Source organism: Sycon ciliatum, chromosome 10 (genome assembly GCF_964019385.1).
Source record: "Sycon ciliatum chromosome 10, ocSycCili1.1, whole genome shotgun sequence".
In the NCBI taxonomy this organism is placed as follows: domain Eukaryota; kingdom Metazoa; phylum Porifera; class Calcarea; order Leucosolenida; family Sycettidae; genus Sycon; species Sycon ciliatum.
In genome coordinates this window covers 3,672,615-3,696,512 of record NC_088652.1, presented here as the reverse complement: position 1 = coordinate 3,696,512, position 23,898 = coordinate 3,672,615, and the positions used below count along the sequence as shown (strand labels likewise).

Below are 23,898 nucleotides of genomic sequence, written 5' to 3'. Positions count from 1 at the left end.
CGCAGACAGTTTATCCTAAAAGATTATTGCAACAATGTATTATACTCACTCTGGTGGTTCAACTTGACAACTTTTTTGTATGGTTTGAAGTTGAGTTCCAAACTTCCTCAATTAGGTGCTTTGAAATTGGGGTTATCCATTTCAAAAGACATATTGTGTTCTTTTTTCTAAATTCCTTCTGTTTCTTTCCCCGGCACCGGCTTTTTCGTTTGGGGGAAGGAGTGATGTAGTGATAGCGACTGCGTTGTTCTTACACCACCTAGCTGTCGTATGTTGCATTCTACACATCACTGCATGTGTCGTACTCACACCTTCATGATGTGCTGCATTCACAGTGCTGTATGTGATAGTCTCTTGTCAGTACAGTAATCATTACATTCTGGTCAGCTCACTACAATAAGCACGAGCTGAAAGTCTCAGCTATGAAGGACCGTTGGCGGATGTTCATGTATGTCGATGACGATACTGGCAAGACCATTGGACAACCTTCCCCTCCTTATGCTATTTCGATAACTTAGAACCTTCCAAGGTGGAAGGCTGTTGGAGTGCGCATCCAAGATGTGCTAGAGCTGTTAGCCAGTTAAATGTAGAACGTCAGTACCGTTGATCAGTGTCGTGCAATGTTATCACATGAGCTGATTATTTTAGTATCTAGTGGTGTTACTGGACAGTATAGCGTAACTTGTTGTTCCTTGGTCCTTTTTCTTTTGTATAAATTAAAAATCCTTGGCTCTCCATCCGAGTCCATTGGTAAAAATATCAATAATTAAAAAATAAAAATATCAATTATTATTTCAGGTCACATGCGATCGAGTCCACCAACTAACCCAGATTTTGAACGGTCAGACGTGCACAATCTCCTTGTCAGTTTTGTGCTAGATTTTGCACGTCTGACTGTTCAAAATCTGGTTTAGTTGGTGGACTCGGTCACATAATTTTTGCCCATAATTAATTCCATGTTACAACTTTTTTCCTTGGCTCATCATCTGAGTTCTATATTTGAGGATGAAATTAAAAGAAGGGAAAAGTCTGGAGAAATTGATGAAGATGGTTCACTTACTTGATTATAACTTGAAATGCCAAATGCCGTATGTTTGCACTCAGTAACAATATTAATGTCATTGAAAAAACAAAAGGGTGTTGATCAAGCTCCGCCACCCTTGCGACGGCACATTCTATCAAGTTCAAAATGCTTAAAATATTCATCATTCGAGAGAAGAAGAATAGAATAACGTATAGTTTGCATAGACAGGAGCAGCGCTGACGTATGTCAACAAGACAAGCCAGGCCAGAGGAGTGGGTAGGGGGGGGGGGGGGGGGGGGGAGGGAGCGGAAAGCGAAATAATTATTTGGAAATGATTCTGTTGCGTCAGCTTTTGTTGGCCGGGTTCGTTCTGTTGAGGATTGCTGGTACCAGCTGAGCGGGCTCAACATGCACTGTGAGCGGGCTCAACATGCGCTGTGAGCGGGGTCAACATGCGCTGTGAGCGGGGTCAACATACACTCTTAGCGGGCTCAACATACACTCTTAGCGGGCTCAACATGCGCTTTGAGCGGGCTCAACATGCCGTGGCTGGCTCAACGCCCTTGTCTCCGGGGATTCTGTCCCTGTATTACCATGCTTGTCACATGCTATGAGATTGTGTCTAGTAATAACATACGTTCTGCTCAATAGCGCACTGACTTATTATATAAAATTTAATGGTACAACTTACATAGAAAACATATCTCAACCGAAGCACTGCAGTTCCAGGGCAGCCAGAACACATTGGTTTCCTTACTTGTACATGTAGCTTTGGTCTTGTACACAGATACGCAAGCACGTATGTACGTACACACTGGCACAAGTCATATGGATCTGTGCAAGATCACACACACACACACACACACACACACACACACACACACACACACACACACACACACACACACACACACACACACACACACACACACCCGGGGGAAGTAGCGGAGAAGCACACTGGTGCAAGCTGCACGACCCTTATCTCAAAGCTGCTGTGTGCGGTTGGTGAAGAAGGATCCATTACTTTCCTGTGTGTGGCATTCCGCAAATATTGTAAGCACGTAGCCTGTGTCCTTTGGCATGAAATGACCGTGATTCTATTTACAGTGCTCCTGGAACAGTCAATGCCCTTGCAGGAGGTCCTCAAGGTGCGGACGGTGAAAAACTGCAAGCTTGAGAAATCAGCCGAGAGCAGGCCAGCTATCGGAGGACGGTGTCGACCCGAGCGCATATACTGTGCTGGCGTGTCGGTGGAACGCCATGCCATTTCAGCACGTCTTGAAGACTGATCCGGATTCTTTGCAAGCCTCTCAGCGCTTCTGCTTACTTCGACGTAACTGGCACTTGCGGGTAGAAAAGTTTTAACTTGAGCATGCCTGCGGTGCTATTGGTGTAACGTATTGGTGGCACGCCATGCTATTTCCGCATGCGTCGAAGACAAACTTCTGACTGTATGGTCAGCCAGGGGCGTCGAAAGGGAATTCAGGGTGGTATGGTCAGCCACCTGGGGTACAGTTTATTGGTGGGAGGGGTGGCTCTGCTGCAAATTTTCAAAATCTAGAGTCCAAATCCGTGTTTTTTATTTATTCTTGGGGTGCCTGGGTGCAAAAGTGGTACGGTCAATACCGTAGTGACCGCAGCGTGTCCGACGCCCCTGCCAGCGTTCCTGTACGGTTACAGCGTGGTTTGGTCGCTACGGTTACCGCATGGCTTGGTCGCTACAGTTACAGCATGTCTTGGTCGATACGGTTACAGCATGGCTTGGTCGCTACGGCTACAGCATGGCTTGGTTGCTACGGTTACAGCATGGATTGGTTTCTACGGCTACAGCATGGCTTGGTCGCTGGTATGTAGAGGTATAGCAAGTGCCCGGCCGCCTTCTCGGACATACTCCACATCTGCAGTGCAATGGTGTTGAAATAGCACGTAAACACAGAGGCGCACACACAGACGTGAGCACATACATGTATGCACGCACCCACACGCACACACACACACACACATACAGAAACACACAAAACACACATGTCCCGTGACACACACACACACACACACACACACACACACGGAAGAAAAAACCATAAGTATTTGCCCCTGCCTGCAGCATACATACAAGGAAGGTCACTGGGGCAAGATTCGTTCTGCATGACGTTTGTAGGCGCTTGCTGCATGCACAGTTGCTGCATAGAAGGTAGTTTACTGCACCGTTTTCGACCGGCGATGTTACGGTTCTCCTTTTAGTTGTCCACTGAACCATTGACTAAGTTACTACAGAATACTACAGCGCTGCTCACTGGCTGCGTTCGATTATGCACTTGGATCGATTCATGAATCCATTACATGCATTCAAGTCGTTCGATTTTCATGTCATAAGCCCTGGAATCGATTCGGAATCCATTCACCCTATTCACATGGGGTGATGTGAATAGCGCGAATCGATTCATGAATCGATGGGTGAATCGATTCACGCGCATAATCGAACGCACTCACTGAAATCCAGTCGGGGCACTCAAGTTTTCACCTTGCACCATTCCGCAGCCCAGTGCTGCGCAGGTCTAGGGCTGCGTAACGCCCGGCGGGTACTCGAGTGACGCGACCGGATTTCATTGAACAGCGCTGTAGATGTCATGCCCCTTGTCGTAGAGCAAGGCAAGGTATGACAAAAAGGTGAAGAACACCTGGTACTCTTACACATACTCACACTGAAGTGTATGACCGAACGTTGGAGAACTTTTTCCCCGAATTGAATTTTTGAAAAGCAGTGATTGAGTGCGAGCCAGTGTTGCTCACAATCCACTTATTATTTTAAGAAGCTGTGTGACGGGTCTTACAGGATTCCACACACCAAAGCTGTTGGCAGTACGAGTGAATGGCTGTGCCGCAGTGAGTGAAATCCGATCTTGCTGATTACGCAGTGCACTGTTGCTGACAGTGCAAAGAGTAACCAGATCCACGGAGCTATTTCACTACTCGTAGTCATATTTCACTTCAATCATGACGGAGCTATTTAGTCATATGTCACTTCAATCATGATGGAGCTATTTAGTCATATTTCACTTATCATGACCATAATTAGCACTCTAGAATTACTCACCTCGACTGGAGGATAGTCGTCTTTGAACTTGTGTCTTGCATCGCGTACACTTCTTCACAAGCACGCAGCATTCTGTCAACACAAGCAGAAACACAGACAAATTGAACCGCTTCTAGAGAATTTAAGGATGCTGGCAGGAGATTCCCCCAGTCGGAAGACTCTAGAATCAACCCGTGAGCCTATTGCCATGACAATATTCCTACTACTCCCGTGCTTTACGTGTGTTCGTATGCACCCTGAATAAGTCTACCAGAGGTAGCGCAGCTGCAATGTGTCAGGCAGGTCTAAACAAGTTCCCACACAGATCATGGTGTCTGTGTCAGTAACAATGCAGCAGTGATTACCGTAAACTAAACGCTAACAGACTAGACGCACTCTCAACCCTCACCCCCAACCCCTCCCCTACCCACCCCCATTTAACATGGGCACTCTCACCATGACCACCACCCACATCGACACAATGGAGGCACTCTCTAACCCCTTACCCCGCCCCGCCATTACCACCCCCCCCCCCCACACACACACACACCCGCCAACAGAAAGATGCACCATCACAAGGGATGATATTTCCAGTCAAACGACCCTGGATAAGGAGACCACCTGGCAACAGAGGCCATATTTTGAAGGTACGTTGAGTGGCCGGCTTAGACAGGTTTCACTGTGCTAGAAATTGTAGTTCATATCCTAGAACTGACCAGTGCAAGCTTGAATGTGACCACACGGTTCAAACATCACGGTGGCTAGGCTCTCACACAGGACACATTCCTCTGGCAGGTCGGCATCGCCAGCAGCATCACCTGCACCATCTCCGCTCTGCGTGCCATCGGTGTTTCCCGATGTTGCGCGTGCTGTGCCCGTGGAGTGTGGCCGCTCGTCCGGCACGTTCACCTCCATGCTCACTGTACGCAGCACTGCAGGCGTCACCAGTATTGGGATGCTGTACGGCGAGGCAGCGGTGTGATTGGACGCAGCGGATTCCTGCGCCGCAAAGACGCTGTGCTCATACTCAGCTGCTCGGGTTTCTGCCGCTGCTGCGGCTGCTCTGTATAGGGTAACGTACGCAGACACGTGCACACACAAGAACACCCCCTCCCCACACACACACAATCACACACACACATACACACACGCACACACATATGGATCCACATACACAAACACGCACACAAACATACACACGCACACGCACACGCCCATACACCCAAACACACACACACATACGCACGTACGTACGTACGTACACACACACACACACACACACACACACACACACATGTACACACGCCCATACACCCAAACACACACATAGACACACGTACACACACACATACGCATACACACACACACACATACACAAACACACAAAACACCCCCAAACACACACGTACGCATGTACACAAACACACAAAACACACACAGGCGTTGTTATCCACAAGGTTGACAGTACGTGAACGCTGACACGAGTACACCTCGTGACTAGAACTCAGAGAGACGCAGTGTACGAATCACGCGGAAGATGCATGAAAATAGTGCACCGTATTACCGTATTACCGTATTGTATTTGCAGATTGGGAGAATACTGTAAAACCCGAAAGTCTAACGTGTCACAAAGTCAAACGTTTTAACGACCAATTGTATTTCGTTATTTGAAGAAACGTTATCGCGAACCCGGTTTCGAGATGTCTGTGTAAAGATGCGCATACATCGATGCATGTTCTGAAAGGTGGCCAGGTAGCCAGGTAGTCAGGGAGCAAGGTGGCCAACTAGCCAGGTAGCCAGGTGGCCAGGTGGCCAGGTGGCCAGGTAACCAGCGTTAAACTTTCTGCATGTTATCATCCTAAAATTACAAAAACCTTTAAAAACCTTTTGGTCGTTAAACTCTCCGGCTTTACAGTAGCTGGATGCATCTAACACAAGTCATTCAGCGCTTTCAAAACGGCTAAAAGCACTCTAGTTGGAACAGCAGGCTTTACAAATCTATGCAGAACAAGGTATTGGACTCGGATGGAGATGTAGTTCCTCCGTCCTTCTTCTATTCTATGAACGAGGTTTAAATTCTGAGACAGGAAAGCTTCATGATACCCAAAGAAGCAAAAAGGAAAAACCAAAATTCTAGACGCACCTTTCCTTGGGCGAATATGCCCGGATTATCTCAGCCATGGCTGGGTCGCTGCACAACTCCAGCGGTGTCTTGAAGTCGTGATTGTAGTAGTCTAAATCCGCACCGCGCTCAGCAAGAAAACAGGCAATGGCCGTCATCGTGTTCTTGGTGGGCGTCTCGAACGACAGGAGCATTTCAACCTGTGCAATACAAGGACAAAGCAAGAGTGACGAGATGCAAGGAGAACTGTAAATGGACAAGGTAGCCAAGCCGGTGGACACAGTTCGTATATTTCAGGAAACTCTTGACTTTCCTGCCACCTCACCAAACACGCACACCAGTACTGATACTCTGCCATTATCATATAAGACCATTGCGCAATGACGTCATTTGTACCGCCAACAACCCATACAGCCACCTGGGCGTGGTATTCTGGGGTGTTGAACAGTGCATTGCTGATCCCAGCGTACTCACATAACGCTCCACACAGCCACCTGGGTATGGTCGTCTGGGTGTGTTGAACAGTGCATTGCTGATCCCAGCGTACTCACATAACACCCCACACAGCCACCTGGGCATGGTCGTCTGGGGTGTTGAACAGTGCATTGCTGATCCCAGCGTACTCACATAACACTCCACACAGCCACCTGGGCATGGTTGTCTGGGGTGTTGAACAGTGCATTGCTGATCCCAGCGTACTCACATGCATTATTCGTACCTTCCATATTTGGCATTGCACAATGGGCTGATTGATAAAAGAGAAGGAAGTAGGTCAACTGACAACCGCTGTATGCAGTTGCTGTTCACTTTCCTCACTGCGTTGTTACCTAAAAAGAGTTGATTGATACTGTACAATTGACGTTTTGGGCCGGACACCCATCATCGGAACCACTGACTGGCCAGAAACGTACATTCTGCAGCGCCAATACACTAATTTTCAGGTAACAGCGCAGTGAGTGGAGTGAATAGCAACTGAACAGAGCAGTTGGTAGTAGACAATCTCCCTGCTCTTTCATGATACAGTAAAACCTGTAACTAAAGACCACCGTGACTAGCGACCAGCCTGGTACAGTACACCCTGTAACTAAAGACCACCGTGACTAGCGACCAGCCTGGTACTACAGACCACGGTGACTAGCGACCAGCCTGGTACTACAGACCACTTTGCCAGGCACGGACGGTCTCACATTCATATGTGGTTGTGCGGTGCAAACCTCTCACTAAAGACCACCTGCCACTAAAGACAGCTTTCTCTGGCCTCAAGGGGTGGTCGTTAGTCACAGGTTTTACTGTATATCCATCAACTTCTTAGTTATGACATTGATGCTTGCACTAATAGCCATTGACAGAAACATACAGACACATGTTAATCTCCACTCTGTTCTAGAATACTGCACGTCCTCAATAAGGGCATGTTCGTTTGGTAGGATCGGGATCCCGATCCACCAGATCCACTGGATTCGCACCCTTTCGATTGGTCGAATCCGGATCCGGATCCTTCGGATTTGGATCCGGTCAACCCAGCTCGGGGAGCAGGGTTGACCGGATCCAACGGATCCAAATGTGACCTTTGTGCGTATATGGCGGGTAAAACTCGTTTTTGTACACATTGTGGTACGCACACGTGGATCGAGATAGAGCTTGCTGACTTTTTGTACAACTGGCGCTGTGAGTATGACTTTTTTTATTATTTCGTCAACATGGCAACAGTCAAGGCTCAAAAAAGTGTCCAGTTAACTCTGAAGGATCCGACGGATCTGAGATCTGGATCCCGATCCCGATCCTTACCAATCGAACATGCCCTAAGAAGCCCCTCTCGAATTAAAACCCCTATTGAATAATAGCAACCCCCCCCCCCCCCCACCCCCGGGCAGGATCCATTTAAAATAATACAAGCCCCTTTTGAACAGAAGCGCGGACTACTTTTGGTGAAGCCTCCTCAAAACTGCCATGGGAAAAAATAGAAGCCACCGGTTTGACCAAGTGAGTACACAGTGTCTGCTCCAGATCAGGGTCAGCCGGGTCAGCCACCCGGTTGGAGGGTTCTTGGACCCGTTTGGAAAAAGAACACCGGGTCACCTGTGACCCTGTTGGGAATACACACCAGGGAGTCATATTATGTACACCAGGGAGTCATATTATGCACACCAGGGAGTCATATTATGCACACCAGGGAGTACTATTATGTACAGCAGGGAGTACTATTATGTACAGCTACCTGATGCGCACATATATGCAGTAGCCATACTTGAACCGACCAGGCTCTGACCCGGTTGGAAGAGTTGTGCCAGGTACACGTGTACCCGGTTGGTTTGAAATCCTAGAGCAGACACTGGTACAGTATTTATGTTTCCTGTCACGTACCATATCAATGGATGGGGAAATGCCCGTCGCCTGGTCGCAAGCTAGCGACCGTCGGTCTCGCCCGACGACCGCCACGTCACAGTCTATGCCGTCGTCGCTGACCCGGTAGCAGAGGGTGTGCAGGGCCGTGTTGCCGCACGCATCCTCGGCGTTCAAGTCGGCGTTGCTGCGCACCAGCAGCTCCACGCACGCCTTGTCTCCGTGCAGTGCGGCGAGCATCAACGGCGTATCGAGTTTCGGCCCGCGGACGTTCACATCAATTTCCTCCTACGGGGTAAGGAAACGAAAATCGACCGGTAAGTCTGTATCAAAGCACTACAACTCAAAGAAGCAACATATCATGTTAGATGCATATCAAGTATAAATCCCTGATGATCGGCCAGGCCCGGAAAATTGGTGGAATATAAATTGAATCGCAGTAGAGAGACAATTATCGGAGTTGAGGAGTGGAACTGGTGGAATTTATGCAGAGCTCACTGACTTGCCAGTTTGAGCACTCTGGCAAGGTACGTTCGGGCCTGGTTTAAATCTGGCTTTGGAAAATGTATTATTCACTGCTATCAGGTTCGGGCTCATTTCATCTGTGCTGCGCTGATGAGTCCACACAGGACGAAACAGTTCTGTCCGCAGATTGAGGAGCGGGATTTCATGAAAGTGAAAGCGGCTGTGTGGGCGTAAGACAGCAAGAAGATTGTGAAGTCAATGGCCAATGAGAAACAAAGTTCAAAGCCAATGCCTCGTACTAGGGACAGCAGCAGACTTTCCACACAATGCGCAATATGCGCTGGATATGCTACTTTCACCAGCACAGTTTTGTCGGCACCTTCAGTGCAAGTGAGGATATCAGAAGTCAAGATCTAACGACAAATAACTACTTTCGGATCCGCTCTGCCCATAGTGTATGGTGGGTAGGCTGCTTTCCCAGTCATATGCTTGTCAGCATCCTCATTTGCTGGATAAAACCTGTCTTCACAACTCTAGGTGTTCTCAAAATTCAACCCTAGACATGAACATTTTGTGCCAAAGCTTTTCTACACGAGACTGCTGGAGTGGCTGTTGGGCGATGATGTGGCAAAGGAATTGCCCAATCCTCATGCAAGAAGGCACATTTTCCTGTTTATCGTTCAACTTTACATAAAGACAAAACCAAAACAACAGCAACAAATTCAGCCGTCGCCTTGCGCCATCCAATCGACATACCCGATTCAACAGCAGACTGGCTGTGCAGTAGTTGCCATGGAGAACGGCATGGTGCAATGGCCGAAATCCATCGTCACCGGCAACGTTGGCAAGCTGTGGAGACCGATCCAGCAGTAGTTCCAGGATTCTGCCGACACATTCACACACACGCACGCACGTGCACACGTGCACACACGCACGCACACACACACACGCACACACACACGACAGCAGATAAAAGTAAAAGGTTGCACATCCACGTTACCACCCACCAGCTATACAGTGAAAAATTCAGCAAATGAAGTATTATAAACGTTCGTCAGAAAGGTATTCTTGTTTTCGTTGGCGGTATCCCAGCGGGATACGGACAAACGTATATCAGCTGCACAGACACGTCTGGACAAGTACAGACATGTTCAGACAAGCACAGACATGTGCACACTCTACCCAGGAAGAGGCAATTGCAGTAACAGTCTCAAGATTTTTGCATACGATGAAAAAGCGGAAAACACGAAGATAGCATTTTAGACTGGAGTTTCACATCTGTCCTGGAAATGTCCCGGATTCCTCCACTACTGGCCCCTTTTTCCACTTCCGCCCCAGCTTCAGTGGTCTTATACTTGTAACTGTATGCCGCTAGTGTGTTGCTGCCGACTTACTCAGTAGAGCCTGCAGCTGCTGCACACTCCGTAGCATTCATGCCACTCTGTGTGCAGACAGTCATGTCCGCTCCGGCAGCCAGGAGGCAGTCAGCGACATGCATTCTGTCGTTTTGGCAAGCACAGTGGAGTGGTGTGCTGCCACTGCAATCCTGAGCGAGAGAGAGAGAGAGAGAGAGAGTAAGTTACATTTATAAAGACAGGTAAGTCTAACAAATGAGGACTGAGACCTCTACAACAGGGTTTTTACGCCTGAAAGCAGGTGCATGATTTAACAAGCAGGTTGTCAGTCTAGATTTTATGCGCAGATGGAGAAAAAGCGCAGAATTTTTGTAATGAGATGAAAAGCAGAAATAATAAGAAATAATAAGAAAAGATGAAATGAAAGCCTGCTCACAACCCCGCCCAGCCTTGCGAACTGGGTATGGTGGATTAAGAACCCGGTTCAACGCTCGAGCAAGCGCTCTCCACTCAAGGTGTTCACAGCAACTGATAGGAACTCATATGGGGAAATAATAGAAAAGAAATAATAAGATAAAGAGAATAAATTTCAACGCACCTCAATAAACGGAGCCCCACATACAGTACCTCAGAAAAGTGGATCTTCCGACCAGTGTTTTTGTTGACGCCGCAACCAGATGATGTAGCTGCTTCGCAGAGACGTCTTACTGCACAAATTACAAATAAATTTTATTCTTCGATTAGAAAATCCAAGCGCTTTCAGAGCCCTCCGAAGAGAGTCCGGGATGAAACCACGCACACCTACCTCAACCGAAAAAGAAACGACCTGCCACCCGTTTGCTCGGCATTGATCGGCCAGATCCGCATACCGCCTGTCCTTCCGCGAGCTACTGACACTGAATCTGTCCTCAGCACAAACTGTCAACTCCATCCAGAATACAATCCTACGACTCGTAGAGTACAGAACTATATCTGGTCTTAGGGTGGTAAGTGCAACACAGCTAGGGAAAGAAATCTTTGCACTAACTGAGTCGACAAGAAGTTTCCAGTCTGAGGCCGCTGACAGGAGATCAGTCGTAACCAACTTTCGTCTGGGCTGAACGCGAACTGGCTTCTCTCCCGCCTTGCAAAACGAGATGAAGTCAAGCTCATTTGAATTTTCGGTTTGTACGGTGTTTGCAGCAGTGCGGATTCGAATCTCCTCACGCATGTTCCTGACGATGACCCCGAGTACGTTGTCGTGCCTCCAGGTGTAACGTCCCTGGTCCAGCGCTACGCGACAAGCGCCAAGCACGTGGCGCGTAGTACAGGCCCAGGTACGGCACAAACTACAGTACGGATCCACTACGGTGTTTCCCCAACGGCGTAGGTTCGTCGGAGAAGGTAGCACGTCGAGGGTTGATGCGAGAAGAAATTTCAAATCCTTACCAGTACCACCGTACAAAAGGGATTTCCACGAGAGGTCCTGCCACATCACCGATGTCCACTCCAACCACTTGCCTTGCACCTGAAGAGTCTTCAGCCTCAAAATCTGCTCCTGCGCGTTGATCTCCTCAAATGTTTGAAGGAGATCCTTCCTCGGGGGTTTGGAATGCTGCTTCGGAGCACGAGCACCCAACCCTGCACGATGACTTGAAGATGACGGTGGACGGAGAGTCCCTGAACCTACTGATGCCTCTGCACACTCCAGCTCTATTGTCGCCGCATATCGCTTTGTCAGCTTCGCATCCTTACTCCGACGCAGAGTGTACAGCGCCCTCATGCGCGCGTCCCCACTCGATCGAAGAATGTGCCATTTGATGGACTGGCACTTTTTCCACACCGTAGGAAGGTAGTGGAGGCGTAAGCCAAAGCGTTTGCGACTGCCAATAAAAAGAATGGCAGAGTTTGCGCATCGAGGTAGGCCTGACCATTTCTTCAGAAATGGTAAACACATAAAGTGCAGTTCACGTACAAAACCTTGTGTGAGTTCAAGAACCTGGAAAGACCAAGAAAGCTTGGGCACTACAAGATGGTGGTAAAGCCATAGCTTGTGGTGGTCTTGAAGCCAAGAGCCATCTACTTTTTGCATGAGAGATACAGTGAGTTGACGGATGTCTTCCCGCTGGGTCTGCTCAGAGCAATCAGCATGCAGCCTTCGCCCCAGGAACTTGAACTCTGCAGTGTCAATGAAAGCGATCTTCCTCCCTGACATTGTCAGGCAGGGATCGTAAGGTTTGTACCGGCCATCTACAAGCTTTGCTGCACTGCTTTTGCATTTGTGCGGCGCCGCCTGCATACATTGGGTCCACGAGAGAAAGTCCTCCGTGACCGCAATGAGTTTTTGACAACCTGCACTAGATTTGCTATAGAGGCCTAAGTCATCAGCAAAAGCTGTTTGGGACACTTGCAAAGGGGCAGATTTAAAATCATAGGAGAGGCAACTTAATTCAGGGGCTGCAAGTGAGTCCAGCAGAAGCTGGAAACAAATATTGAAAAGGACCGGGGACAAGGGGCACCCCTGGAAAACACCAATGTTGTAATTAAAGGTGGGTGTGTGTGGTTGTACGACGAAAGCGCAAAGACTGTCGTAGTAGGAAAAAATTAATTTCCTGAATTGCAAAGGAAGGCTGTAGTGGGTTAGAGCATACTGTATCAGATTGTGGCGCACTGAACCAAATGCATTCTTCAAATCTATCCACGCAATGCAAATTTGGCGTTTTGCCGTCTTTGCATCACGCATCGCCTCATAACAAAGTGATGTATGCTCTAAGCACCCAGCCTTTGCAGGCATAAATCCTTTCTGGTTGTCACCATCGAAGAACTTATTGCCTAGCATATGTTTCAAGAGGCGCTTTGCAACTAAGGTGAAAAAGATCTTCCCGGACGTGTTCGCTAGAGCAATCGGTCGGAATTTCGAAGGATCATCAGACACCTCCCCCTTGGCCAGGAGTGTGATACACGCTACCTGCCACTGCCTTGGAATGATCTTGCTCTCCCAAACCCGCCCAAAGATGGTGAAAAGAATGGATTGAAGGGAGGGACAAAGCTTCCAAACTATGTAAGGTATCTTGTCAGGACCCGGTGCAGAGGTGTTGCGACACTTCTTCAAAACATTCTGAAATTCAGTCCATGTAGGGGTCCCCTCATCGACTGGGTGGGTGCAATCCCGGGGCTTCCCTGCACTGGGGCAGGATTCGTACGAAGTGGCACGATCCTGGTCTGCATATGTGTGTTGGAAGTACTCAAAGCAGGTAGTGTCAGAGAAAGTGGGTTTGACATGGTTGGTTGGTTGAAACAATTTCCTTCCGAAGGCATATGGGTCCTTGAGAAAGGCATCCTGGTCCCTCTTGTTCCGGGATCGATCGTCGTACATCTTTTGTTGTTTCAAAAGACGCTTGATTTGTTTTCCAATTGAAAAATACTCATTTCTGAGCGCTGCAGGTACTTCGTCCGGGTTTTTGATCTTACGAAATTGGCGCTTTAAATCACGCCTGTGAGCCCGGAGTTTTTCCACTGCACGGTTTTTATTTGCATTCTTGTGTTTTGGTGGAGGTGGTGGTGGTTTCTGGTCGAAAAACCAGTGAATGAAGTTCTCTAGTTTGTCCAGAGTCTCTTCGATGTTAGTGTTTTTGAGGTATGAGGTTGGGAAATGTTGAGTGAGATGGATCTTCAACTGAGCGTTTATTGTGTGCCATGCCTTGGTGTTTTTGGCTGACGGTAGCAGTAGGGACTGCCGGACTTCTACCTTGTCCATGTCCCGTTGATTCAGGACATGAAGTAAAGACTCATTATGACAGGGAGTGGATTCGTGCGGGATTGTTCGCAATTCATCTCCAGGAGTCATTGTCTGACCTACAGATGGGCTGAAGTGCATTGAATCAATCATGGAAGTCGTCCGACCATCCCCGCTACTGCCGTCTGCTTTGGCTGAGGTGGTTGAAAGTGATTTGTAGACCGGGCAGGTCTGTAGATGTCGTGGCAAGTTTTGTTTCCATTTGAGTTTTCTCAAACAGTGTGGACGAGAGAGAGAGAGAGAGAGAGAGAGAGAGAGAGAGAGAGAGAGAGAGAGAGAGAGAGAGAGAGAGAGAGAGAGAGAAAGAGAGAGACAGAGAGAGAGAGAGAGAGAGAGAGAGAGAGAGAGAGAGACAGAGAGAGAGAGAGAGAGAGAGAGAGAGAGAGAGAGAGAGAGAGAGAGAGAGTGTGTGTGTGCGAGAGAAAGGAAGACAAAGAGAGGGAAAGAGGTAGAGCGCGACAGAAAGGAAGACAAAGAGAGGAAGAAAGAAAGAGGTAGTGCGAAGAAGACAAGAGACAGAGAAACAAAGGTCAATGGGACTGTAGCGCAATTACAGCGAAGCACCACTTGCGTTTGTGAGATCTTGCAGGGGGGTTCCTTGCATTACATTTGCTAATAAAATGGTGGACAGCTAAACTAGTCTCGGTGGTGTGTAAGCTGTGTGCTTCTGCAGCCAGCTACTCATACCTGTGCGTTGGTGTTTGCTCCGGCCGTTATCAATTCTTCACAGGCCTGTAAGCACCCTCGGATTGCCGTCAAGTGCAGTGCCGTGCATTGTTCTTTGTCTGTGATGTCCGGATCTGCACCTAGGCTAGACAGTGCTTGGATGGTATCCACTTCATTTCTGCACACGTAGAAACACACATAGCAGAAAACAGAACAGATCTAGTTGACCGAGTGAAGATAGATCATTTGATGGAGCGATGGACGGGAGTATGGATGAATGGATAGATGGGTGAATGGATGGATGGATGGATGGGTGAATGCCGGGATGGATGGATACATGGATGGATGGATGGTTGGATGGATGGATACATGGATGGGCAGTTCGATGGATGGATGGTTGGGTGGATGGATGGATGGATAGATTGATGGGTGGGTAGATGGATGGATGGATGGATGAATGGGAATCGCTGGAAATCACATCCCTTGGTGCCAGTTGTCCTGGTTCTCTCAGGCAGGGGGTAGTTAATCCGTGTGGTCTACTTAACAAGTTTTACTGTCGTGTGTCTTGTGATTGTAACCCTGAGAGCATTGAAAATGTGTGAAAATGTATGGATGTGATGGTTGGTGACAGTACAGTCCTAGGACACTGTCTGTTTTGAATGCAAGCCTGAGTATCGATAAGGACGGACGGCACGTAAGCCTGGTTTTACAGTTGAAAGACACAGTGTTACCAGGTTTAAATACAGGCCTGATTCTAACAGAAGCCTATCTGTGATGTCGGCGTTTACAGAAATACTCGTAAAAACTGCCACTACACGTGACATTACGTGGTATTGAAAAAAAACATTGGCTGTGTGTTACCTCAGCGCAGCGATATGCAATGCAGTGCTGCCATCCGCCAGTTGAGCCTCGATGTCAGCGCCAAACTCATGCAGCAGGCGCACACCCTCGTCCTTGCCAAAGCAGGCGGCCACGTGAACAGCGCGGATAGAGTACGGGCTAAAGCAGCCATTCACCTGGACAGAACATGCCAGCACACACATCGTACTCTACCAGTCATAAGGGCACTGACACTTGACAGGAATTACGTGCGAGCTCCAACATTTGGAGCAACCACCTTCTTCCACAATTACACTCAAACGTCTCTTATCCGGGCGCATCAGTCGTTAAAGCCAGGTGGTCTTTAGAACCAGGTCCCACATATTCGTGGCATATCAGATCATGTACATACATGTGCATGATTGTACTTCCATGTACTCATATTGACAGGTGTGGAGCATAGAATACTTTCGTGCAGGCGCAGCACACCTCACTAAAGTGCATACAGCGCATCCTATACTGTCACTTGTCACTTCTGTTGACTGCATGCACTCGCTTCAGAGCACATTTCAACCCTGTTGCAGTCAACCCTGGCAGCCAAGAAGGCACTTTTGGCTAGTTTTGGTCGCTGTGTGTAGGTCCGATATGGCACTTGGCACACTAAAACTTGGTCGCTGGTCGCACAAGGCAGTTAGTCAAACCAGAGGTCGCTTACACCATGTTTACGGTATGTGTATGTGTGTGTGTCCGTGCGAAACGGTCGTCACATGCAGTCAGGAACAACTGCCGTCATGAATGCGAGCATTGCGAAAGGCGGTTCTCAAGGCCACAGGGACTTGCAACGCCATGCCCAATACTGTTGACTTTGCAATTTCTCTCTCTTCTCTTCTCTCTTCTTGCCATTGTCTCCCGCTTCTGGGAGTGGCGTGGCCCGATAGGGTAGCTGTACATAGTAGTACTAGTAGTAGTGTGTGTGTGTGTGTGTGTGTGTGTGTGTGTGTGTATGTGTTTGTATGTGTGTGTGTGTGTGTGTGTGTGTGTATGTGTTTGTATGTGTGTGTGTATGTAGCTTACATGCTCGCGCTGGCATTGCAATACCACTCGTAGGGTGTCGGTGTCATCGCTGGCAACACTCTTAGCTAGCAGCATGACCGGGTTAGAGAGGTCAATAGCACAGCTAAACACGCCTGTCGCTGGTGATGACGTCGTCCCACTGGCAAATATCCTTGTGATGACATCACACAGGTCTCCGTCGCCCGAAAGCAAACGAAGAGACGGCGAGACATCTGTTGTTGTATGCACATTACCATATTGATCTGCGCAGCGAGCGTTGGCTTCACTTTCTGCAGAGAAGGAAAAACAATTACACCACCATCCACACCTTGAATACCATCACTCTGGTGACAACCAACAAAAGTCTGATTTGTGCTAGATTGTGCACGTCTGACTGTTCAAAATCTGGTTTTGCTGGTGGACTCGATCGCATAACATGCGCCCACAATTTCCATGTTACAATACTTTCCTTGGCTCACCATCTGAGTTCTTAGGCACTTGCCTTCAACGTTTCACTCAAATTACCAGGAACAGCTAGAGAGATTTGATACCTTTCGGCCATTCGCCATCCAAATGACACGCGGGAATGATAGTCAAAGAGATCAGACACCCAATGCACTAGCATATGATTCAGCCCAGAGGTGCAGCACTGTTGTACATGCAGCTTTCTAACAGAGGGTGGTTTGCCAGACACAGCACATAACTAGAACCTATGACAATCTATTTCACCCAGCTGTCACCGGGCCTGGTTGACAGTACACTGGTTTTCACAAAGCCCGACACGTCCTGCAATCAAATATAACCCGTACTAAGCAATATCCAGTAGTAGAATGATCCCCTCTCTTAACTTACCGGGCTGACCTCCTTCCACTGTCGCTGCAGGTACTGTCGCTTCTTCTGGTGGTGCTGTTACGGCTGCTTCTGCTTCTGCTGCGTCACCTGCCTCGTCAAGGTGTTCAGCGGACTCATCTTGCAGATCTCCACCGCTAATATCCACATCACACTCGCAACATCGATTTGCGGCTATGGACGTCGTAGCATCGATGACCAACTCCACTGGCAAGGGTGTGTTACCACTGTCATCAGTAGGACCGCTCACGGGCGATTTCATCAAATCATCGGCCGAACCTTGACGGCAGAGCGAGCCAGGATGACTCGAGACGTCACCTGGCTTGTCCGTGGCGCTGCAAGCAAGCGTACTAGCCTTGTCTCCAGCGGTATCGTTCTCGACTGGCACGCTGACAGGTACGGGCACAGACTCCGCTGTACCGGAGGCTGAACCGCTGGAATCACCGGCCATCATCTCTGCTGAATGTTGCTCTGCACCTTGGTTCGCAACTACGAACACACCGGCGGCATAACACAAAGTAAAATATACGTTGATCAGCCTAGGGTTCTGTGAATCGCACAGCCGCATAGCGTCCTAAGCATTATAACTGCATCCTGTGGTAAACTGTTCATCTCCAAACGCTGGCCACTTTCTAAACGTGCGAAAAGCGCTACGCCTGTAGTTTCAATGTGTGTTAGAGGTCACACAAGTTGCCAATAGAACTAGACTGAATAGAGCTGTAACTCGGAGTTTCATGGCTATGCACAAGCAACGTAGCTTGTGTTAGAGGGTATACGTAGAGGTGAGAACAGACACCCTCCTGATGAAACAAGCATGGCTAGAATGTCTCTTATACCGTTGCATGTCATGATTGGAAGCTGTGGCCGAAGTAAAACAAAAAATAATAATAAATAAAAAATTCGGACAAGAGGGAAGAGCAACTGACAGTGATACAGAGCAACCAACGAACAAGAAGACAAACACATACGCATACGCATACGCATAAGCATACGCAGAGACCTCTACAAAACAAGCATGTGACATTCACGACACATTTTTGCTCACGCACCAACACGTGAACACGCGCACGCACACACAGCTGCTTGCCTGACAATCATGTAAGACCGTGAGCTACGACGGGGGTCAATATCCACAAGCAGTGCAGTCGCGCACAACCTACCTTTGGAGAAGTTACACGCCAGTTTTCCGAAGCGAGTTGGTCTAGAGGACCGTGGCAAGGCTTGTTCTGAACCCTTTGTCACTTCGTCAACCACAACACGAGACGGATCTGGAAATTGGCAAGATAAAAGCACATCCATTGGTTTGAGGGAAAGATGCAAACGGAGAAGGTCTGAAAAACAATTGACTGTCACCACCAGGATTCGAACCGGGGGCATTTGCTTGAGGCTAGCGATGTTCTAACCACTGAGCCATCAGACCTGCCGTAAGGTGGGCGAAGTCGGTCCGGTTTGAGGGGGGTTGGGGGAGGGGGGGGGGGTGCGGGGGGATACCCGCGGGAAATTGCTTGAAAATTCCGGTGAGAAATAGCAGAATTTGGGTCTTTCACAAGTTTTCAGAGCCCACTACAGGGAATCATGTACATGATGAAGTCAGCAGCAGTTCAGTAATCAGCCCTGCCACCGTTGCATTGCTGCAGTGCAATCAAAACTATCAAGTCGCGATTGCTTAAAAATATTCATCATTATTTTGAGGGAACTTAGTGTCAAGTTCGGCAGGAAGCGTTTGTTCCACGCAGGAATAACCTGCTTCATCATTTGAGGGAATAATAATAATAATACTTGGTCCGCGTCAGCAATATTGTCGCTTATCTTTTGACAATTTGAACTTGACTTTGGACATGAACGCGTGCACTTGAAGTGATGAAACTTGGTACGATGGACGGTAAGGTATAGAATGACAACTAGCTATGAGGAATTTATTGTCCAAGGAAAGGTTCCTACTTTTTTCGGTCCTCCTCGTCGCTGCTCTCGGCGATGTTGACAAATATTTTTGCTCGGGATCGACTCTCTTGCTTTTGCAAGCTCATCTCTCTTCCTCTCCGCTGCCTGGCAATTTTCTAAAGAGAAGTCGATCTTGACGGTCGCCTTCTCTATAGGACTTCGCGTGGGCAGCACAACAGCCTTTGTGGTTCAAATCAGACGCCGTTCTTTGCAAGATTTTATTTTGAACGACGACAACGACGACGCGTACAGTACTTGCAAATCTCCACGACGCGCTGGATACTCCGAGCATTTAACTGGAGATAAGGGAGCTGCGATCTCAGCTTGACGAGCGATCACTGAGGTGAGCAATCTCGGCCGTTCAGCAAAATGGAGCTGATTCCGAGTAGCCGATTCCTTTCTTGTGGCTTGCGCTGCTCTTGCCTGCACAGCGTAACACGATAATTTATTTTGATGCGGCGCTATATCAATCAGAATCACCCACCCATCGCTCTCGAAATCCACTCGAACTGTAGCTAGACCTTTCAGGTACTAGTAAACTAACTTACTAACCAAAATTGGGATGAAATGGGCTGCCAAGTGAGCTTTGGCGACATATAAACAAAGCTGAAAGATAAGCGACAATATCGCTGACGCGGACCAAGTACTGCATCTGTCAACAGACAGAGACAGACGAGATCGCGGTCAAACTGCCGGCAATAGATCACATACCCCTGCTAGCTGGTGGCATACCCATGCCTGATGCAGCAGGTAGCAAGGCCGGGACTCTGGCAGGAGCAGGCAGTGTGACCTGGACGCTGGCAGGAGCAGGCAGTGTGGTCTGGACGCTGGCAGGAGCAGGCAGTGTGGCCTGGACGCTGGCAGGAGCGGGCAGTGTGGCCTGGACGCTGGCAGGAGGAGAAACCACAGGAGCAATCCAGCTCCAGTCGCTCGAGTCGATAGCTGGCAAATCACCGATTTGATTGCTAACATCTATGCCCTTCTCCTTGATGATGAAGCAGTGTTTGAGCAGCAAGAAGCACCACAATGGACGCGGGTACCGCTGGCATCTTTTCCTTGCCACAAGAGGTGACATGATGGAAACCTTCAATGTCCTGCAAGTGCACATACAAAAATACATGTACGCATAAACCAACAAACACACCCTTGACCATGACCATTTTGTGCCCATCACCGGAAGCGATGATAGTGATGCTGCAGCAGAAGCCATAGCACCTTGTGCTGGGATGGCACTATTCAACAGCTTGCAAGGCTGAAGAATTGAACACCCCTATTCAGCCTGGTATACACCACACAGCTATGAAGTGGCTTTTCTGGCCAGTGAATCCCTACTTTTTGGTCTTTCTTCCTTTTCTTTCCCGCACACACATCACACCACATACTCCGGCATGCACTGGCTGTTGGTAACCACCCAGGAAAATAAAAGAAAAGTCAGAAAGAGTTTGAGAAAGAGAAGAAAGACGTGCGTGGCCATAATCATCGGGAATCGAACCCGCAACCTATCGATTAGAAATCGCTGCACATACCACAGCACCATATGGGACACACAAACACACACACACAAACACACACACGCACACACGCACACACGCACACACACACACACAAACATACATACACACACGCACACACACACACACGCACACACACACACACACACACACACACACACACACACACACACACAAACACATGCATGCCAAAGGTGACACAGTGTTGCAGAAATTGGCAAAAGAGTAGGATTTCAACTGGAACTTGCCCGGTACTGGAATAGAACAAGGCGTCCATAACTTCGAGGTCCGGATAACAAAGGTGTGAGTGTGGTAGCATTATTTATATTTTTACTCACCGCTCAGAAGTGCCACACTGTTTCTCCTCACAGAAGTGACTTAGAACACGAACAAGCTGATCTTCGCTCTGCAGAGTGTCGCACATGCGAGCAGCACGCAGGATCACATCCGAATGCCCAGCACCGACATACTGGCAGCACAGCATCCATATCTCCGCCAGACCCACAGCCGGCTCGATAGTGCCGAACGACGATGGTGCCACGGCAAGTGTATCTCTGCTTCCAGCCAGCATACACAAACACTTGTCCGCACGGTCAGCAAGGAACTTCTTCACCTCCTGAAAAATAACACAAGAAAATGGATGAACAGAAGAATTTTAAACATACACAATGAAGATGACCGCCGCCGAAGTCGCGACTTCTAAGTTCATACACAATGAGTGGAACACAATTCTTCGCAGGCTTTCGTGAAGCAACCTAATTTTAAAATGAACAATCTAAAAAATTCAAACAGGTTGATGGGAAGCAATAAACACAACAGACCTGCCGTCTTCTCGGCACAGAATCAAACACAGAATTCCAGGTAGTCAACTTGAGGTGACGACTAGCAACGCACCCAATGGATGGCGGTCATTGAATATATAACCCGGATATTCGCCGGAGGACGCAGCATTCCTAGATCACCACTCAGTGATGTATTCAAACTGAAGATTGTCACAGGAAAAAGTTCGTACAACCAACACAGATTGCTGCTTGATGATGTGTAGATGCATGATTATTTAGAATGACCATGCAACTTATCTTTTTATTAATCTTATTTCCATTGTACAAGTACAAGAACATGTACACACGTACAAACATGCACGTGCCTGCGTGAGTATGTGCGTGAGAGCACTCCTGCTTCTGCTCTGCTCAACACCCCTATCATCCTGATCACGGATGGGCGCCCGAGGTTCAAGGCCCAAGGCTAGCACACACGTTAAAACACACCGGCACGCACGTGTCCGGGCCAAAAAATGCTCTACGTTCTCGTCGTCCTTGGAAGGTTTTTTAAATTGGAATACTTTTCTACACTTTTCTACAGACGTGACTAACCGTAGGAAGTGACTGATCATTGGCAATCTCCGCTTTCTTCTTCCAGAGTGCCACTTGCTTCCTCGCTACAGCATTCTGCTGTCCTTCGAGCTGCACGTGTACAGGTACCAATTCCCATTCACATGCGTATACCATACACATCCAAACACACACCATAAATACTCTCAAGGAAAAGGCATAAGTAAAGATGCAATTCAAAGATAGAGTCCCTAATGATAGCTTGCATAGACCTCTTTCCTACCGATGGGACCATCATACACAGACATGCTGCACAGCCTCTGTTCTAACATTGGCTTAAAAACATTGACCCTAAACTGTTGCTAAGGGGCTAATGAAGTGAAGGAGTCCACAAATTTTGGACGTGATTATACAAGTGTTAGGTACCTCCTCCCGTACCTTTTCTGGCTGGCCTGCATGCACTTGCGTACGCACCTTTTGTCTCCTTTTGCTCCGTTGGCCTGGGTAGCTACTTGCGCGCCCATATTTGCCATAGCTACCCAGGCCCTTTATCTTGCCGTTTAGACTTGATCTCTCTCTCTCTCTTTTCTCACTCGTCAATAATCACCATGTAGTCGTTTCGTTCGTCTTGGTCTCTTGTCTCGTCGTCTATAATAAATGTCGTTCCCACTAACTTGTTCCCGTTGTCAGTCGTCTTGTTTCGAACTCAACATTGGCGCCCGATTATTGATCGACCCACGACCCTGAGATCATCCCATGCCCAGCCGTCCTCAACCACCATTCGTCTCGTCTATGTCAACCTCGTCTCGTCCATGTCAGTCTCGTCTCTCCTACGCCAACCTCGTCTCGTCTCTATCAACCTCGTCTCTCCTACGCCAACCTTACCTCGTCTATTCTCGTTCAAGCCATGCAGGTCAGCCACCTTTCTCTCTTTCTTTTTTTTTGTATGCTTCTTCGTCAAATTTATTTTCGTGAATTTTTTTGTAGTGTGTGCGCGCGCGTGTGTTCGTAAAACATAACCAAGTTAGGGGTCCGATCATGGTGAGCCACGCTCTAATTTTTGGATGTTTAGCAAAAGTGTAACTAGGCTGTATTAGCCGTGCAGAATACTAGTAATTCACGTTCCTCGTCAAACTCCAATAGTTATTACACACAATAAGTAGTACAGGAATGATGTGTACCAGTGCATTTTTCGTACACACTTTCGTGAGATCCATGCGCGCGTGCAGTATGTGTGTGTGTGTGTGTGTGTGTGTGTGTGTGTGTGTGTGTGTGTTTTCTCCTCCAGTTCATTTTTTTAAATCTTTGACTCTCTTTTTTTTCTCTCCGCGAGGACGCAGGATTTTTTTCATGGAGGGGTTGTATGTTAGGTACCTCCTCCCGTACCTTTTCTGGCTGGCCTGCATGCACTTGCGTACGCACCTTTTGTCTCCTTTTGCTCCGTTGGCCTGGGTAGCTACTTGCGCGCCCATATTTGCCATAGCTACCCAGGCCCTTTATCTTGCCGTTTAGACTTGATCTCTCTCTCTCTCTCTTTTCTCACTCGTCAATAATCACCATGTAGTCGTTTC

The 23,898-nt window shown here is 48.2% G+C and overlaps 2 protein-coding genes across 3 annotated transcripts in view; both read right to left on the bottom strand.

Annotated features, from left to right (window-relative positions):
• Positions 1-972: 972 nt before the first annotated feature.
• Positions 973-23,898, bottom strand: part of LOC135826251 (uncharacterized) — a 45,070-nt gene continuing 22,144 nt past the window's right edge. Inside the window, exons 8-22 of the mRNA XM_065338880.1 lie at positions 22,370-22,459; positions 21,335-21,612; positions 20,197-20,579; positions 18,705-18,812; positions 17,548-18,033; positions 16,717-16,985; positions 15,685-15,839; positions 14,845-15,001; positions 10,422-10,573; positions 9,784-9,910; positions 8,584-8,850; positions 6,241-6,419; positions 4,814-5,160; positions 4,119-4,190; positions 973-2,922 (exon numbers count right to left, since the gene is read on the bottom strand). Coding sequence (XP_065194952.1) covers positions 2,849-2,922; positions 4,119-4,190; positions 4,814-5,160; positions 6,241-6,419; positions 8,584-8,850; positions 9,784-9,910; positions 10,422-10,573; positions 14,845-15,001; positions 15,685-15,839; positions 16,717-16,985; positions 17,548-18,033; positions 18,705-18,812; positions 20,197-20,579; positions 21,335-21,612; positions 22,370-22,459 — 3,144 coding nt within the window. The 3' untranslated portion in view covers positions 973-2,848. The remainder of the gene's footprint in view (positions 2,923-4,118; positions 4,191-4,813; positions 5,161-6,240; positions 6,420-8,583; positions 8,851-9,783; positions 9,911-10,421; positions 10,574-14,844; positions 15,002-15,684; positions 15,840-16,716; positions 16,986-17,547; positions 18,034-18,704; positions 18,813-20,196; positions 20,580-21,334; positions 21,613-22,369; positions 22,460-23,898) is intronic.
• Positions 10,582-14,533, bottom strand: LOC135826252 (uncharacterized). 2 transcript variants are annotated; one of them, XM_065338882.1, is made up of 3 exons: positions 12,546-14,403; positions 11,188-12,350; positions 10,582-11,089 (listed from the first exon to the last, which is right to left on the bottom strand). In XM_065338882.1, the coding sequence occupies exons 1-3, from the start codon at positions 14,248-14,250 to the stop codon at positions 11,087-11,089; spliced, it is 2,871 nt and encodes a 956-aa protein (XP_065194954.1). In that variant the 5' UTR covers positions 14,251-14,403; the 3' UTR covers positions 10,582-11,086. The 2 variants fall into 2 exon arrangements, with proteins under 2 accessions (XP_065194954.1, XP_065194953.1); XM_065338881.1 differs by having other exon boundaries at positions 10,582-12,350; positions 12,546-14,533.

Bases quoted from the DNA above. Each gene is read 5' to 3' on its own strand.
- LOC135826252 (XM_065338881.1), bottom strand. From the start codon at position 14,250: ATGATTGATTCAATGCACTTCAGCCCATCTGTAGGTCAGACAATGACT. The intron at 12,351-12,545 runs CTGCAGAGTTCA...AGGTTCTTGAAC, and splicing joins GAAGATCGCTTTCATTGACA to TCACACAAGGTTTTGTACGT.